The sequence below is a fragment of the Plectrocnemia conspersa genome, unplaced genomic scaffold, assembly GCF_051122295.1.
Source record: "Plectrocnemia conspersa isolate PC_06_02 unplaced genomic scaffold, ASM5112229v1 ptg000003l, whole genome shotgun sequence".
Lineage (NCBI taxonomy): Eukaryota > Metazoa > Arthropoda > Insecta > Trichoptera > Polycentropodidae > Plectrocnemia > Plectrocnemia conspersa.
In genome coordinates this window covers 8,682,477-8,701,345 of record NW_028277167.1, presented here as the reverse complement: position 1 = coordinate 8,701,345, position 18,869 = coordinate 8,682,477, and the positions used below count along the sequence as shown (strand labels likewise).

Sequence of the window (18,869 nt, the reverse complement as noted above, 5' to 3'; positions counted from 1 at the left end):
GGACTCCAACAAATATTTTGGAGCATCACCAATCATTTTTTTTGCGACATATCTTTCCTCTTAGCTAAGGAACTAGACGTCCTCCTCAAAAATTTAGTTTTCCTTTTTCCTCCTTTGTCCAGGGACGTCATTTCAGCTTTTTCCAGGAGGAGGGAGTAGAAACAAAAACAACACACAATCATATTTTTGTGCGACGTATACGACTTTATTCTTGTGACTGGTCTCTAGTACGCGCGAATGTGTATAAAAATTGGATAGCATGACGTTCACTGTTTTAGAGATTTTTCGGCTAGGTTTGGATTTGAACAGCAAATTTACATGCATAAATGTTAGTGATTCACTAACATTTATGCATGTAAATAAATAATGACACGTATGTGAATTTAGTAAATATTACTTCATATGGAAAAGCTGAAATCAAATAATTTTATTGGCGTCTTTCAGATAAATTAAATTTTTATTGGTAAAAATATATATCTACCGGCGAAAATGTATTTTGATACAATTTCACTAGAGTGACGCATTGTATCTCTAAATTAAGAAAAAAAATCCGAGATGACCATTGTTTTAGTGTCCTCTTTTGATATTCTCAAAATCTGGTCACCTTATCTTAAGTAAGGAGACCAGATTTCCTCTTTTAAGAAATCCTGTCCTCCTCGAACAAAAATGTTCAAGGTGACCATTTTTTAGTGTCCTTTGATATTTTCAAATCTTGTCATCTTATCTCGAGCCATTGTTATTTATCAATTTGTTTGAAAATTATATATGTATGTAATAAAATTTAACTTAGTAAACTTTCATTTAAAAAATATATTTTTTACGTAATATTTTGTTTTACAACACTAAAATAATATTATTATTCAATGTGTTGTAAAATAAAATATTACGTAAAAATTATATTTTTTTAATGAAATCAAACGTATTTCATTCTTATCACACTCTCTTGGTATTTTCACGAATTTTAAATTATTTTAAAAATGGGAGTGATTGAAAAGACATGTATTTTTATTAGGTATTCATTTGTTATTAATTAGTCTCCATTTTATTTCACGACGTAAACTATATAAATGTTAAGTTTTCTTGTTCAATATTACCCCGTACTCCTTAAACGTCAACACCGACGTTCATTGCACCCAACTGTGGCAAAATGTTTGACAAGTGAAGTACCGAAACATATGGGAAGAGGAATTTTTGGCAGTTTACACTTCCTGTATACTCGAGTCACTCCAAAACTGGTTAAACGCCTTCGTGATTGAGCTGAGACGTATCACCTTATTGCCATTTGATACCATTGTGCAATTTTCATCGCAAAAATGGATCTCATCAAAACGCCGAAGGTAAGTTTTATCGATAACCCATTACTTTTCATTCGCGAATGTTTTAAAGGTGCGTACGTGCGAATAATTCGTGTAAACTTAATTGAAAATCGCTAATTGATTTTTATGACAATTAATTTTGTTTGACAGCTGTGACATTTTCGTATAAAATCTTAATAAATGAATATCAAGTATGATGATATGCAAATTTTCTTATAGCTCTATGTTATTCATCCACTTAAAACTCATAAAATGTTTTCACAGAACAGAATGAAAGTTTTGATTTGACTGAATTGACATACCGTTTATTTAGCTGATCAAATTTCTAAATGTAATATTGCTATTTCTCTATATATTATATTATAAAATTTAGTGACAATCAGCACTTTTTTTTCGTATTGTATATATTTTTTGTTATGATAATAATACATTTCTTTACCACGGATACACCATATAACTCTTCCGTTATCTATGAAAAAGAGGCAACAAAATTGTAATAATGTCAAATATTTATTTTAACTTGTGTAAAAATTGCCCCCTATTTTTATATACTCATTGAAAACAATAAAAACAATATTACAGTTGATGTTAAATCTATAAATTAAAAAAATCTATTCAGATTCTATAATATTTCGCTAAAGTACAGAATAATGTAGTTTTTTGAAACTTTGCTTTTCATAACTATTTTTATAGATATTTAAAAGATAAATGGTTTGGTTTCAGTTGTCCTTAACATATGCTTTACTTATGATTAATGTACATACTTAGATTTGTTTCATGTTCAGTATTCCGTAGAATTAACAAACTTTTAGTGTATAATAGAATAATATAAAATCTACAAAATTAGTAATTAATGTACCGCATATGCAATTAAATATAAAGTTAATTACACTTAAAAAGTTAATTCTATATTAATAGCCCCTGTAAATAATATTAAATAAATTGTTAAGTTTTTTTATATAGTCAATTAATCATATACTAGTCTTTTAATCGCAATTAAGCGATCTTTTCTCATGAGATTATGTTTATCTAGATATTCAAATTTGAGTGATGCTAATATTGTTTATGCTACAAAGATATTATCTGGATTTATATGTAAAAATTACATGTTTTTATAAAAAATCTTTTTTTATTTATAACAAAATACTCAATAATTGTTAAATGCATTACTATATCTTATGATAGACAATGACTAAATCTCTAAAAAAAACATCCTTTCGATATGGAAAAGTTGAAATCATATAATTTTACTAGCACCTGCCAGATAAATTATATTTTTACTGGTAAAAATATGTATCTGCCGGTGAAAATGTATTCCAATATGATTTCGCTGAAATTACATTTTTAAATTTTGATTCGAGACTTTTCTTTGAGGGATAAATGACCTCTCTGAAAAAGACTAGCTTTATAAATACTTTTGTATATATTAGGTGTAGCCAAAAAAGGACGTCTTTTTAAATAATCAGTATTTTTCCAATAACAATTTTTTTTTACAATATTATTCTACAAAATAATCTCCATTGACATATACAACATTCTTCCATCGATCAGGCTTGTTTTTAATACCACGTTTGTAAAAACTAACTGGCTAATAGTTAAAATATTTTAAAGGAATGTTTAAACTTCTCTAACACTATTCAATTTTTTACCGTTTAATTATGTTTTAGAGACCTAAATAAATGGTAATGGTAAGAATATGGAGGGTGAGCAACAGTTTTCCATCTGAGAGTGTACATTTTTTCTCGCGTGATTCTTGCAGTATGAGGCAGACGCGTCGCCTTGTTCTCGTCGCTTAATGCGCGTGGAACCCACACGCCTTATCAATATTTTTAAAACTTCTTAGAATGCTAGACCATGAATGTCTTATCTGTTAACTCCTGAATCGACCACTTTGGATTGGCTTCAATTTCTGCAGCTATGCGGTCATCATCGATGATTTTTGGTGTCTCACTTCTAGGCTTGTCTTACAAACAAAAAGTTATATTTTTGACGTTGACGAACCAGTAAAACTTCACCATAGACGGCATAAATGTTTTTGGTTGCTGTGGTTGCCGATTTTTTTATGAAATTCATACATCATACAAGTGCGTAAAAACACCTTACTCGGAACGAAATTTGTAACGCGTTCTCCAGATTTTAATTCAAACACTACCGAAAGAAAGACATGCGACCCGAACAACAAATAAGTCATAACTGACCGTCAAAGTTATTCAGTATAAAAACGTCTTTTCTTTTAGACATTCCTAGTATTTAAGATGTTTATTTCACTTACCCTCTTATTATGGATGAATTGTGGGTATATGTATATAATGTTTTTTGCTTTAAACTTTTTTTGAATATATGTTAGCAAATTGGATAGTTATATAAAAATATATGTTATGTTTTTGAATGACTGCTATTTTTACTGATTCGCTCCAGTGCATCGACAGTATCGATCGTATCTGCATGCATATTCGCACCACGCGTCTCACGCACGTGGAATTTATTTTAGTTTTAGAACCACTGCGCATCCTCCGACGGTGCTCATTCATTTTATACCCCAAGGCACCCGCCGTCAGTTCGCGTTGGGTTTTCCCGCGGTGCGCACACGTTTCGATTTTCTCGGGAAAATTTTAATTCAGTGTTTTCCTTGACCACACAAAAAGCCACACACGTTTGTATTTTTTCAATACATTCTATTTTTATAGCATTTTATGCATACAGATAAGAAATTATTTTTTCCTTTCTGGCGTTAACTGACGTTTGAGAGTTGTTATCAGTTGAGCGGTGTTATCTCCGTAGTCAAGTCCGAATGGTCGTGAAAATTAAATTAACGCGTCGGGGAAAACTCGAGGGTATGTCTTAAACGACGGTTTTTAGTTTAACTTTATTACTGTATCACAATTTTATCTCTTTTCTTTTATCTTTTTGTACATAAAAGATAGTTAAAAGCTTTTATTATTAATGATTTTTCGACGTTGCGCGACTTCCTCCATTGTATTATATTTTTATTATAATATCGTAAAATGTACAGAAGAACTTAGATTGAAGAAAATAAAAGATAGAATGCTTGTATTAAATAAATTCTCTTGTATTCATGAAAATAATATATCACTGTAACTTAAACATGAGACTGAGATCATTATATTTATTATTACTTATTAATGATTGACCTCAATTTAACAGAACTTTACTGGCTACAATAATAAACATATTAATAAGAATCATTAAACAGTAAAGTAATTTACTTTTGATATATTACATGCATTTTAAATAAGTATTGCATTAAAACAGTTATAGTTTTGATAATTGATTATTGCATGCAACCCAATTAAATATAAAACCAGTTATCTTCTTTTTATAGAGATTTCTATAGTTTTCTAATAAAACTGAATTATTTATTACTCACTAGATATACCACAGTTAAGCTAAAATAATATTCGTAATCGTCATTAAACAAGATTTCAGTAATAGAAATAAAAAAACCTGTACGTATATGTTATATAATATTTATGGCAAAAAAATGTAATTCAAGCTCAAAATTTTTGAGCAAAACACTGTTTACGCTTCACAAGTTATGCCATAAAAAACATTAGACTATTTTACTGTAAAAAACATGTTATACATACATATGCGATATTTTCAATTAGTCGAAATTAGCTGATTATTAGATAATATTTTTATCTAGGAATTATTATTATATAATAATATCAATAATTTAGATTTTCTAGTTACGATAGAAATTGAAAAACACTAGAGTTCATATGAGTAGTTCTTATGTGGTTGAATGGTTCAAAGGCACGGATAACCTGGTCGTCTCAAGTGGCTGGGATGGACTTGATTTAAAATCCGGGCTAATTCATTTCTGGACGAATCTTTGACTTTGAATATTAAGTTCTAACTCCCAAATCATGAGGTGGAAATGAATATCTTATCTAGAATTTATATAACTGGACCGCAGTAAATGAAAAAATCTCAAAGGCTCTCTAAGGGTTCTTTTCTATGAAATTCGCGTCCCTTTTAAAACGGGCGGATTTTTATGATTGCGTAACGTGTTTTACTTTCTGCGAATGAAACATTATATTGATTCATTCCTTGAATCATACAATGGTCATTATCGTGTTTACAAATTCACTACGCTTCGAGTCTTTATAATATTAATATTATACGTAATTGCTTCATTATATTATTTACGTGGACTTTCTGCAAAAGTATATCAATAAATGCCTTAATTGATTCGTGGAATTTGACTCTCACGGATCTCTTAATAAAATTATGAAAGTTATACAACGAGTTCGTATTGTTGATCGTATATTTGTTGAAATATCTTGTAAGGTCTAATTAATATTTAATAAACATTTTTTTAGGAATATATAGTATAATTCAGCCCTGGACAGATTAAGCTCTTGACATCTCGCAGGTGAAAATATATTTTCCATACAATTTTATGCTTTCAAAATGTATATTCATTAAATAAATTTAGTAAAACTCTCAAAACTTATCAACGAAAAAGCATCGCCAATGAGTCTTTTTTAAGTCTAAAATTATACCATTATTCTCCCAAACAACCCAATTTATAAACGAGTCCCAATTGAGTCGAGATTGAAACTATCCCAACCAGTATTTCACGTTAATGGGGTTTAAAGCCGATATGCGCTACGCAGCCAAAACGGGGAACGAGGGCAGCGGGTCGCGCCAGTTGGCCACCCCTGACACGCTCCGTATAAACCTGCTAACTGGTAATGTCTGAGATCAATATTGGAAAAACCAAAGTTTCAGAGTACGACAAAAACGAGCGTAGTCTCGTGAAGGGGTTGAAAATAGTTCAATAGCAGAGTGGTGATATGTATTGCTCTCTAGCAAATTAGACCTGCGGATTAATTTGAACAGTGTGTTAGTTAGAGGGAGAATTGCCAAAAAAGTTCATCTACAGCAGGTTTACTTGAAAGCTTGATCTGAAGTTGACCTATCGTGTTTATATTTTATCGTTTCAATCGCAATGGGAATGAAATAGTAATGAAAACATTTTATGTGACTGTGATGTATGACTTTGCAAATATAGTAATTAAGAATTAACTATGATTTATTAAAGTTGTTTACAACAGGAAACACTTGTTCCGCTGAAATTTCAACAGCGATTCATAAAAGTTACCAAATCTCAGACTTTTGTACTACTTAGTGCCTTCAATTATTATCATGTGGCATACTTATCGTTACATATATCTGTAATTATATTAACGAATAACAGCGTAATGGTATTTGCCTTACATTATATGCGGAGAGTAATGGATTATTTAATAATTACATTACTAGTATCGTATTAGTTGGAAAACTCAATGGATAGTGTATAATATTTGTATAAATAAACCGAAAGTTATTTTTAATAATTTATATACTTTAAAAATCTACACAAATGATTATGACGCTTAAAATAATATTGTTGTATTTTATAAAATCAGAAAATATATTTATGTTAAACATTAATAATACTTGGCATTTTTCTACTTAAATTTTTAGGTAAAGATATAATCTTCTCCCACCTTTCAGTCTTTTTTTAATTTCATTAGCATCTGTTGAAGGCTTTGATGCAAAATATTTCGATAACTCCCTTTTTACATCGTTTGCATTTTTATTTTTGCCGTGTTGGATCGATCGAAATAAATGCTAGTCGGAGAGAGCAAGGTCTGAAGAATAAGGTGGATGAGATGAAATCTTCCAGACAAGTTCCTTAATTTTATCGAGAGTCAATTTCGCCATATTGTCACAGCACGAGGCTACAGAGGAGATCTCGTCTGAAAAGGAGAAATAGGTCGAGAAACCCCTCAGTTCAAATGAGATTAGGGATATCTGTAAAATTAGGGAAACAATGCAAAATTTCGTTGAAAGGCATTACTCGAGTAAGGTCGGTAAATCTAAAATATATTCAATGACAATGAAAATTCACATTTTCGCCAAATCCTTAAAAGGGGTCAAAGGCAAGTGTCATTGGATGAGTTTCAGTGATTCCGATATGAATAATTAATAAATTTAAATAGTAAAAAATATAAAATAGTCGTGTATTTTGTATTAATCATTTTAATATGAATATGTTTAGGTTTTTGTCGAATCGACTTAAGTTTCCATTATTTTTATAAATAAATTTGCTTTGATATACGAGAACGTTTCTCAAATGAATTATTCATGTAAACCGCGGTTCCAATGTATAGTATAATAGATGATATTAGCGAGTCTGTGGTTAATTAGCTTCGATATTCATTCGTAAGATTTAAAAGCTAAATTATAATTACAGTGAGTATTATTTGTTGTTATTATTTTGACGATTTACTGTAAATTAAATAATTCCTACAATTGATTTATTTACACTGAGGTAAGATACATTAACTAATTATAGAACATTTGATATAAACGTACGATGTGCGATTTTTGATTAATCACTTTGGTGTTCCATATGAAACTTTAATATTATATTGATTATAATCAATCATTCTCATCTTATAGGCACAAATGAAATAAGTTTGGGGTCTATGGGAATTTACCATTCACTTTTAATTAAACTTATTCATTCGCCGTTATCTGAAAACTGAAAATCACGCAAAGATCAAAATATAAATTATTTTTTATATGTGTTTGTAATCTTAGTAAAATAAATATGAATAGTATCAAATCAAAACAATTTTCTGTACCTAAAAAATGTGACATAATGTTGTGAATTAAGGTTCTTACACTCAATTTTTTTTTAAAGGCATAGGTTGTCACTCTAAATTTTTTTTTTAGTTTCAGATAAGAGTGTGAATATGACTATTAATATTTCTGCTAAATTTACATCAAATAAACAGCCAAGATAATCCGTACATATACTGCTTAAAAAAATTAAAATGATAACAAGTTTAATAGAAACGGAAACTTCAGTTAAATTCAAAACTTATTATCTACTAAAACTATGCTTTGCGTGTAAACTGTTCGATTTGAATAAGTCTTATCTTTTCAGTCGGTAAATTTTCTCAACTTAAGCGTATTTAGTAACTTTTGTATTTATTTCGGAACAGCCATTTTTTTAACAACCGATGCTTAAATGTTAATATGCAATAATAAAACCAGGCCGAGGCGTTGAGCCGTTTGCTAATTTCTCGCTTTAACCGGTTAATGGTCTCCTAGGTTTAATATAACGTTTCTGAAGTGCAATTTTGCCGTCTCGTTACGGTTAGTTGTTATCCGTAGCTCGATATCCCCACAAGATTTGCTGGGTGCTATTGTGCCTTAAACTTATTTTTCGTATATTACATTGTTCCCTTTTAACTGTACGAAGCGAAAATGTGCTTGGAATTTTCTTCAAACCGGAGCTTTTTCTTCTACGCTGAAAGTCTATTGCATTCTTGACGATTTCCGCAGAGCACCGTGTAGAAAATGCCATAATTCCGAGCACGAACCATTGTCTTTCGCTATGGGGATAACGCGTTTACCGCAATTCTCCATTGAGTAAGGTATTTTTGTTATCAATTCACTGTGAATAAAGAGGGCAAGAATCTATTTTCGTATGCACTTATATTTTATCATAATCGATTATTGTTTATCAATACATTATAATAGCCCTACATTTTATGTTATAGCAGTGGCTGACTTTTTTAGTGAAATAATAAACATTAATAAAAATATTTTTGCCAACGATTTAAAAATTAATTTATCCATTGTTTATAAACATCTTTATTTTTAGAAGTTATGAAGTCGTCAAAGGCTTTTATTTAATGAATTTCGTATTTAAAAAATGTAATAATCTGTAGGGGAAAAGGGGGAATATAGGGGATGAGACAGAATTTCCGATTCTAATCCGTTTAATTTTGTTACTAGTGAAATACGAGGTCTCACAGTATCATGGAGCATTACCGCTTTTACTAACATCGGATGATTTACGATTAAGTTTCTATGCTTGGCTTTATTTTTCCTATAATAAGGTTCTGTTGTAATAATACTACCATACTGTCATTTTTACGGATAATTTTTTAGAGCTTCATTTCTGTCTAATTATTTTAATTCAAGTGCTATGGTCGCTAATGAGACGAACTCGGCTTACACACGACCTGAGGAAGCGGGTGGGAGCACCCGGGAACCGTCGTTAACCATTTTAATGATCTCTTCTGGTTATCGTACAGAATAAATCTCCATCGCAGATTATGATTCTCTTCCCATTTACCTATTTTTATATTTTTTAGACCTATATTTAATTGGTCAATATCTAAATAATTTACTAGTCAGTATTTTATTAAGCAAATGGTCAGTATACATAGCTTTATTGGTTAGTATATAAATATGTTGTTTGTACAAACAGAAATTAAGTATTTTTTTTAATTTGGTCAAAGCACGAATTAAAAATCTAATGAAAATTCAAAAACTATAATTCGTTTTAGAACTTTCATTGAGTTAGGTTTGGGTTTGAACAGCACAAACAAAACAAACGACGATTTATGGTGTAAAAAATGCTTTTAAATGTCTTATTATCTGAATTCGAATCATCGTTATTATTTTTTTAATAAAAAATTTATTCAACTAAGCTGAATGCGATATATTTTATAATCCAATTTGCCAAAAGTACAAGGCTTTGTTTATTCATTCGCGCTCGTTTAATATAAACGTGTCCATTTTAATTTAAAGTTAAATTGCTTTATAAAACTTTGTCAATGATTCAACCAAAGAATAACATCGCATGTGTTCAAAGTGCGTTAAAATTGCCTACCTTTTGTGTGTTATTTTCACAGCCCAAATAAAATGCTCATTTTTTATACAACAATGGAATAAAAATACACGACTGGAGAATAAACTTTCTATTTTTGCTGTGGTATAAATAATATAAATAAGATTAAACTTTCGCATGAGGGTCATGAATAAGGGTGTGTTTTTAACCTGTAATTTTACATTATATAAAACATTTTTTTGGCTAAAAAAAAACAGAATAATGTTTCATTTTATTTTTTACACACATTATACATTTTAACGGTGAAAAATAAGCTCTTTGTTCTTTTACAAAGCAATTTAACTAATTATAACAATAACAGAGGTACTTTATACAATCCTCTTCATAAAGGCGAAAATTCAGGTATAAATAAATATTAATTAATAATCGTTTAAGCGCGCTTTATTATACAAATAATGATTTTTAAAACTATTGGTCAATTACATATTGAATTAATTGTCGTTTAATACATTTATGATCCATAAACATTAGATAACATTTTTTTTAAATAGCACAAAATATTTTTGCCAACGAACCGAGAATTAAACCAATGACTTTTTATATTTTAAATATATGTATATTTTAACAAAACATTAACTGTTTTCTTTCCCGTGAATTTTAATTACTTAATATTTATTATCTTTGTTACAACAATAATGAAATAAATATCCATTTAATTAACCTTTCATGTTTTAAAACTTGTTTTCAAAAATATGAACTAATAACAATCAATATAACTTTACGTATACCGTTCATCCAATTTATCTTGCTTAAATTTATAATTTATTAAATGTCAAACTTTTTAACTGCCGTTACCACGAACATCATATGAGCTATCAAAATAACGTACGATACTATAAAATAATAACATTTAATATTGCGCTATTTTTTTGTCATGTTTAGAACGGTTAATAAAAATACCAGTCACAGCTGTCAAAGACATCGAATGATAATAATATATTAATTATGTTTACCCGTTGTAACGCATTGTGCTTACGTTTAGTGCAATATACGTGCTAGTGATTACTATATTTTTATATAAAAATCATTTATTACATTAAATTCTCATAGACAAAAGTGTAGCGCCCGAAAATTGATGTTGTAAGGGAGCAAGCGACCTTGCTCCAGCGCAGCAGTCGGGAGCATGCAAGGTGTGAAGCTAGCATTACTTGACGAACCTTTTTTTTATCTTAAATTAATTTCTTTAAAACGTATATTAAACAAAGACTGCACATTCTACATAACAGCGGTTTGAATTTGACTAATGGTATATTTTTATACGTTTTTCTTTGTATTTTTCATATTTGTATCACTAGCCAAAGATTAAAATTCATATGAAATACTTATGATATTAGGCTACCTGGTATTTTATTACGTTTATATTTAAAATATATTTATTATTTTAGTCTAAAAATATATTTGTTCCAATTACTCAGCATTTTGCTGCTTGAGGTTTGAAAGTTTTTTTTATATAAATTTAATATCCCTCTTTATAGCTGATTTACTTTACATTACAGTGAAAGCTTAAAATTTTCAATTGTTTTCCAAACAACAAACACAATTTAACATCATTAGCATAATCGAATAACGAGACTTTGCCTCACTTGTGTTTTTTTTATGTTTCTTATTTTAATCCTGCATTTAATTTTCCCTCGGCTTCCAATCCTTATCAAGGGACCCGAATCTCTCCTATACGAGCAATCGAGCCGTTATCCGGCTTTTCCGAATTTCACCCTTAATGGAAAATACAAGCCCGGGTATAATGGAGGGTGGGCTCAACAATGCCATTGAATTTCGCAAGCTCCCAAGGAGAACGCTCGTGAGGTAGGTGGGTGCAGCGAAATCGATAAAGGCTACAAATGTTACTACATCCGTCTCTACTACTACACTACACTGGGACGTTATGTATTTTTCTTCCGAGGAAATCGGAATATCATGCGATTTCCACTATCCAATTTTTTCCTTTTGTAATACCGTTTTTCCGGTGGGTTGTATCCGTTTTGAAAATTGATCGAGATGAATAATATAATATATTACGTTTACTAGGGTTGGTATCAAAAAACGTACATATATAAATATATTTTTTTACCTATACCTATACCTATATAGCTATAGAAATACCCACATAAAAAGATTATGAACAAATACTGCTACAAAATTATATGATGATGTGTTATTATTAGCGTCTATAAATGTATTATATATCACTTATTACTGTGAAATGTTAAATAATAATAAAACATCACAGATAAATACATACATTTATTTTTAGAAACATCCATGCGTCACCCTTTACCTTAATGTAAAACTGACGTAGCAATTTAAACTCGATTTGAGTGTCGAGAATATTGGAATTGCACTTAAGAGCGACTTTTCAACGAGTGCCTTGTGTAATTGAGGTCAAAGTAGGGAACATTAGTCACGATCAAATCATTCCCGTGCATATTTTCTAATATAAATAGTAGTAGAATTGTTTAGCCGATAAAAATAGAAACACATTTATTCTTTAACTATTTTTTTATCTTACAAATAAATTATTTTTACTATTATTTAATTTCTCCCTGAACAATATGAAGTTGATGTTTAGATGTGCTATACTTAGCCCAAAAGTTTGGATATTTACGACCTTTCATAAATCTAAAGCTCAATGGGGACATTATCCTGTTAGTTCTACATGAATTTGTATGGTCAACGTTCCATTAAATTTTAATGGAACGTTGACCATACAAACTAATTTTAATGATTATATTTAATATAATCATATTAAAAATTTAATCATTTTAATGATTAAAATGATTTTATTTTTAACTAAAAAAACTAAATAAATTCAGCTATATTCTAAACTATATATAGAAGCGGCTTACAGCCTAACATTTTAATTAACGCGTACTCGAAAATAATCTACAATCTTATTTATAGATATTTATTTTTTTAATTAAAAAATATAACACTAATACAAGCAAAAGTTAAACATACCAAAATGTTGCTTTCATGCTTTTGGTATTTGTATATGTTACAGTTAATGCGTATTACCAGTGAAGTTATATATTCACTGAGGTTTCACTAAAATCATATCTGAATATATTTTCATCGGTATAGGAGTTAAAAAAAGCTGCTCTGAGCTGTCGTTGTAAATCAATATGACAGTTACGAAACGTCCATTTGTCGTTCAAACCCAAACATAACCTCAACGAATTAACCAAACACAAATTGACCTCGACATGGTTTAGATTTGGGTTTAGCTTAATTTAAATATTGTAGTATTTCGTTTAACAATGTGACATCCGAATTCTGTGAATCTTCGATCATGTGGAAATACCCTTATCCATTTGTGAATAAATACAGTTTTATTAATACTGAACAGTGAAATTGTGAAAAAATTGTTTAATACATTTTAACTGAGTTAATGAAATTATATTTATACTGTAGTGTGCGAACAAAAATAACCTTCACCAACCTCACCGTGTGTATATTGTAGCAACATTCATAATAACCTCAAGGTTATTTTATATTTTCCTATTAAATTTTGCAATTTTATATTGCTAGGGATGAAGTTCCGTGCCCTCCTCTTTTTATTTCTATGTCAAAAACTAGGCGGCACTTTGGTAACACTGCTGTGACGACGGCGTAAGGCAACACGTTTTTTGTCTTTCCATTTCCCACATCATAAATTCGATTCAGCATTAATTATTATATTATAATTTAAATAAATTCTTCTGCAGTAATTGTCTAATTGCTACATAACACCACCCGTTCGCTAAAAATATAAATTCACTGTAACATACAGTAACAATAACGTGCAAAAAACTGCATAATTTCTCGAAATCGTGAGAATTTAAGTTATATTGTAACATTTATCACTCATTTAGGGGTTTAAGAGTTCTAGCTGATTGACCGTCAGCTTTCGTGATGAAAATATTTGTAAAATTATGATGCTTTAAGTAAAAAATATATATATTATTGTGTGTTGTCAATTAGGTTATCGACAATATAATTTTTACGGGCTGTCTGAAATAACCAATATCCAGTTCAAAAAAATGCCATAAATTAAGTTAAGTGTAAAAATAAATACGCTTACGTGCTTACGTGCTTACGTATTATACGTAAAATTGCCGTGGATTTATTAATGAGTTTTTGCGAAATATTTGCTAAATAAATAGATGTGTTGAGCCTTATATGTGGCTATGGAAAGAGAATATATGCCAAAGAAATGCTAGTAGCACGAATGAAATGAGACAATAGATATAAAAGCTGTACTATTTTGGATTGAGTGTCGCTCTGATGAGAGTTAAATAAATTTATACGGGTCAGATTACGTTCGTCCAAAGAGCTAAATGATCTGGGGGTGCCTCTTATATTTCAAAATGGAAGGTATCAATTTCGACGGTGGATTATAAGACCGTCCTGATTTTTTATCATCACGTGGACTTTAATTTGTACTTTTTGTTTATATATATATTCTTTACACTGTCATTAAGTGAAAATAGCGATTCAATTCAATTTGATCAATGAGATTCAAAAAATAAATAAAATTACTGATCTTTCGAAATGCTTTAGAATATAACGAAACTAATGGAAATGATTCTTGGTCTGGTCCTGAAATGGTTGTTAATTAAACCGATAGACTATCTTTGGGGCGCAATTAAAAATAAATAAAAACGATTGAACAACTCAACGAGCAAACAAAAACTTAAAGAAGTGATCCATTTGCCACGATTACGAACTCGTTAATTAATTCTATGCTTTTTCACGTTGAAGTCTAAAGGGGTGTATAAAAATAATAATATTTTTTAGTTGTGATGTAGGTTTTTTAAAGGTTGTTGATGAACCACACAGTTAACTGACCAGACATCTTGCCAACAGATTATCACCAATTTAAGTATTTCAAAAAAATCTTACATGGCAATTTCTGCAACAAGCAAGCTGTTACCGAAAGTGCCTTTCGAGATTTTATTAAATCCAGAACTTCGTAATTTTATACCACCGGAATATATTAAAGTTTTTTATTAGAAGAAATGTGTAGTTTCTTATTCAGAGTATTATCTAAGAAAAATGTATTTGAATTGGAAAGTCCTTTACTTCGATTATCTTCCTAGTAACCTTATACGATAATTTATTATGTCTGATGGCTATTCTTAACTAAAATTCAATTTTCTATAATCAGTGATAGTTCAATATATATATAATATCTTGAACAGTAAAATAAATACATTCAGTCATTTTAGACTATTACTTTTGATTTATTTTTCAGATAAGTATATATAATATTATATAAATCTATTATTAATTTCATGTGATCAAATAATATTAAAATGATATATTTTGATGTGGTTATCAACTATCTTTTTGATTAGATGCTTTTTTCCGATATTTAGATATTAGCACAAGATTTTATTTTATCAATTGGCATTCTTGGATTCAAAATGTATTTTAAGAAAAGATGGTTTTATACTTTAATTTGGTGTCAATTCATAACATACAACGCAGTGAGGTTGAGGGTTCATTTAATTTCCGTTCTATGTAAATAACCTTCATAATATTATACTATCTACAAACAGTTTAGTATTCTTACTATTACGTTGCTGAATATATATTTCCTATATATTGTTAGTTTATTTGGTGTCTGTATATATATTTTGAGTATATCTTATTTTTTCAGATATTTACACTAATGGAATATTAGTGTAAATATTTCAGTGTCTAATTATCAATTTTAATTATATTAATTTATGTATTATTTTTAGATTCCAATTATAAATTTTAGATGTTTATTCGTCAATCAGTCACATTATTCTGAGTATCGAGCATATCGAGCGCTTTGTGTTTCAACCCTTTTGTAATTAAAAGTTAAAAATAAATTTCAACAGAAAAATGCAAACTAAAGATCAAATCCTACTTTGACGAATTTTAAAACATAATGGAAATTTTTCTTTGTAATTGCCTCGAATCGACAATGAATTAATTACTGATAATAACGGAGTAATAGAAGACATTTTTCAGACATTGTAGATACAAATGTTCAATTAGCGAAAATCGCGACAAATACGCTTTAGAAAGTTGATCCTCTTTTCAACAAAAAGTATTTATTCTAGCATCTGTAAATATGTACATTCTTAGATGCTAAATGTTATAATATAATATTAATATATATAATATTTAAAACGATGGAATAAATTAGCATGAAAGAGAGGTTCGCAATAGCTTTTATATTTATAATTGATTGCATAATTTCATAATAATGTATTCAGATCGTTAGTCGAGAGCGTTGTTCCGGGCAGTTAATATTAAAACCATAGTGCTTTCATCAGTATATATTTACAACATATAAACCAAACTCGGTGGTCCATATTATGGGGTTTAACCGAGAAATTATGGTAAAAGATCGTTATGGGCTGTTGCGTTTTATACGAAGAATATATTATATTATAACAATAAATGTATATTATTCAAATCAGACGCTTTAATATGTATAAAAGCGTGTGATGTTTTCAACCTTGCGGTTAAATGTGCAAATAAGGTTTTTCGCACGAATACCATATCGTTATCGTATGTAATAAATTATATATATAACAATAGCACCAGATCTAATTTTAGATAAACATCAAAATATTACATGAAGTACCATATAATGTTACAATGCATAATAAATTTTGGAATTAATATCAGATATAATGATCTGTATGGATTTTAAGTCAATAGTGAAACTTTACTGTTACATATACAAAATAATCCTTATATTTTATAATATACATATATATAGTATATGAACCTCAAACAGCTAGGTTATGAATAAAATACGATATTTTGGTTACTTGTATTAATGTAATCTTAATCGTTTATTTCCTGAGCAGGTTTAATCGCATATATTTCGCTAGTAAAGTTAATTTCTTGATTATAAAAATGCTTTTTTCTTATAAAGGTATTTTTGATAAATTAATTAATTTATTTTGCGGTTTGTTCTCGCCTGTTTTGATTTCATTTATAGTGTACTTTTCATAAAAACAATCGTTCTAGCTTAAAGTACGTATTATTCCATCGCGTGTTTATATCTTTAGGACGGAATAGCGTAGTCCGTAACGTCTCATACTAGTAACTTTGAAGTTGCGGGATCGAGCCCCGGCAGCAGCACTCACATTTTTATTTATAAAAAATGCGCTATTATTAAAAAACTGGTCCAAGCTGCAGTGACATCTATTAGTTATGATTAATGCTACACATAATAATCTATAATTATTAATATAGATGTCACCGATTAATAGACTTTGTCTAGTGGTTAATACTTACTTGTAGGTATTCATTTTATCTGATTGCCTTACTCAGTTGGTACAGATTTTCCCCATGTTTATGCATGTGAGGTTACAATGGAAATTTAATAAAAATAAATAAATAATAAAAATCTTGAATTAGAGAATTGACTAACAGAGCGCATCTCTGCACTTAAATAAAAATATATTTTCTGTATTTTTTATAATCGACTCTAATTAAATATTATCTTGAATAAAAGTAGCATCGTAATCTGAAGAGTATGTGCCACACAACGCATAGTAGTGAAGTCAGTACTGTTTATATAATGCTGGCAGTATTGTCTCGGATTGAGAGGTTGATGCCACCATCTCGGCTATGGTGACTAAATCCTGTTTTCACTTATTTTATTTAATTTAATATTTTCATTTCAATAATATTTGTGCCAAATTTTCGAAGTTTAGTTTTTGTTATAAAAACGCGTCTCTATATAATAATTCCATCAATGATTCTGCCGTGCTTTAAACTTTAAAACTTTTAAGTTTATAATTTAAACAATCTATAATGATTTCTGAGATACTTTTATAAGAGAGAATTCCGTAATTATCATTTTTTGTATATCAGCGCCTTTTTATTAAGAGCTTTGTGCTATGATTTTCTGTGTTCTCGTGAAAACATTGCCAAGTATTTTTAAAAATTACTGAAGAGTGTTGTGAAAAATACTGCTATTCTCGAGAATTTATACCTTTGATTTCCTGAAAACTGCGTCTTTTAAGGCAACTTTTTCTTTAAGCAGTTTCTCCACCACTGCTTGAAAAAAACATTTCGCTACTCATCTAATAAAATTCTCACTATTTTACACCTGCGTCTTACTGGCTGCGAAGTGACACCCTTTTGGGTTACTAAATCTTAATGTAGTTTCCATCCAGCTTCTTAATTTGCTGATACACTTTCTGGAAGTTGTCCGGACCGAAGTTCAACTGAAGTCAGCCGAGGTTGCCGACTTCCAAGTAGCGGCTACACTGCCATAAATTTCATATGACGTCCGGACGGCGGCTTCTGTCACGTACAGCTGGCATATTTGCGCGCGATCAAAATATGTGCCAAATAATCGCAATTTTTAAATTGTCATATTATTAAAATTACGCTACTGAAAATTATAAAAGTTTGTATGGAAACTCACCAATACAATATCAATGAAAACTTTTCGGTCGTAAATATTCAATTTACGCAAAATCTTTGTCGGCTTTTGCAAAATACCATAAGGCATAAAAATGATACTTCAGAATACGAACACCACATCTGTGACTATCCTAGAATTTGTCACCATCGATTCTAAATAATAATTCGTTATGGTGGGACATTTATATAAACCGATCTAGGAAAATACATAAGGATATTCGAAACAATTTTTTTTAACAAAATCAAGTACCACTAATTATTTTTTAATTATTTAATTTTATATGAAAAAAATATAATAACGATATCTGTTAGAAGAATATACTATCAAAAATATAATTAATCCCTTTTGGTGCCCTAAAATATTCAAAGATGTCAGTAAGAGTCTGTTGAAGTCCCTGATAAGCATGTGGTATTATAACTTGACC

General features: G+C 29.5%; 1 protein-coding gene across 2 annotated transcripts in view; it reads left to right on the top strand.

Annotated features, from left to right (window-relative positions):
• The first annotated feature begins 1,135 nt into the window (after nt 1–1,135).
• Nucleotides 1,136–18,869, top strand: part of Mtmr6 (Myotubularin related protein 6) — a 54,409-nt gene continuing 36,675 nt past the window's right edge. Inside the window, exon 1 of one of the 2 annotated variants that reach the window (XM_088181987.1) lies at nt 1,136–1,337. In XM_088181987.1, coding sequence (XP_088038113.1) covers nt 1,314–1,337 — 24 coding nt within the window. In that variant the 5' untranslated portion in view covers nt 1,136–1,313. Of the gene's footprint in view, nt 1,338–3,872; nt 3,970–18,869 lie in introns of those variants that run through there. The other variant, XM_088181986.1, reaches the window with a different exon arrangement.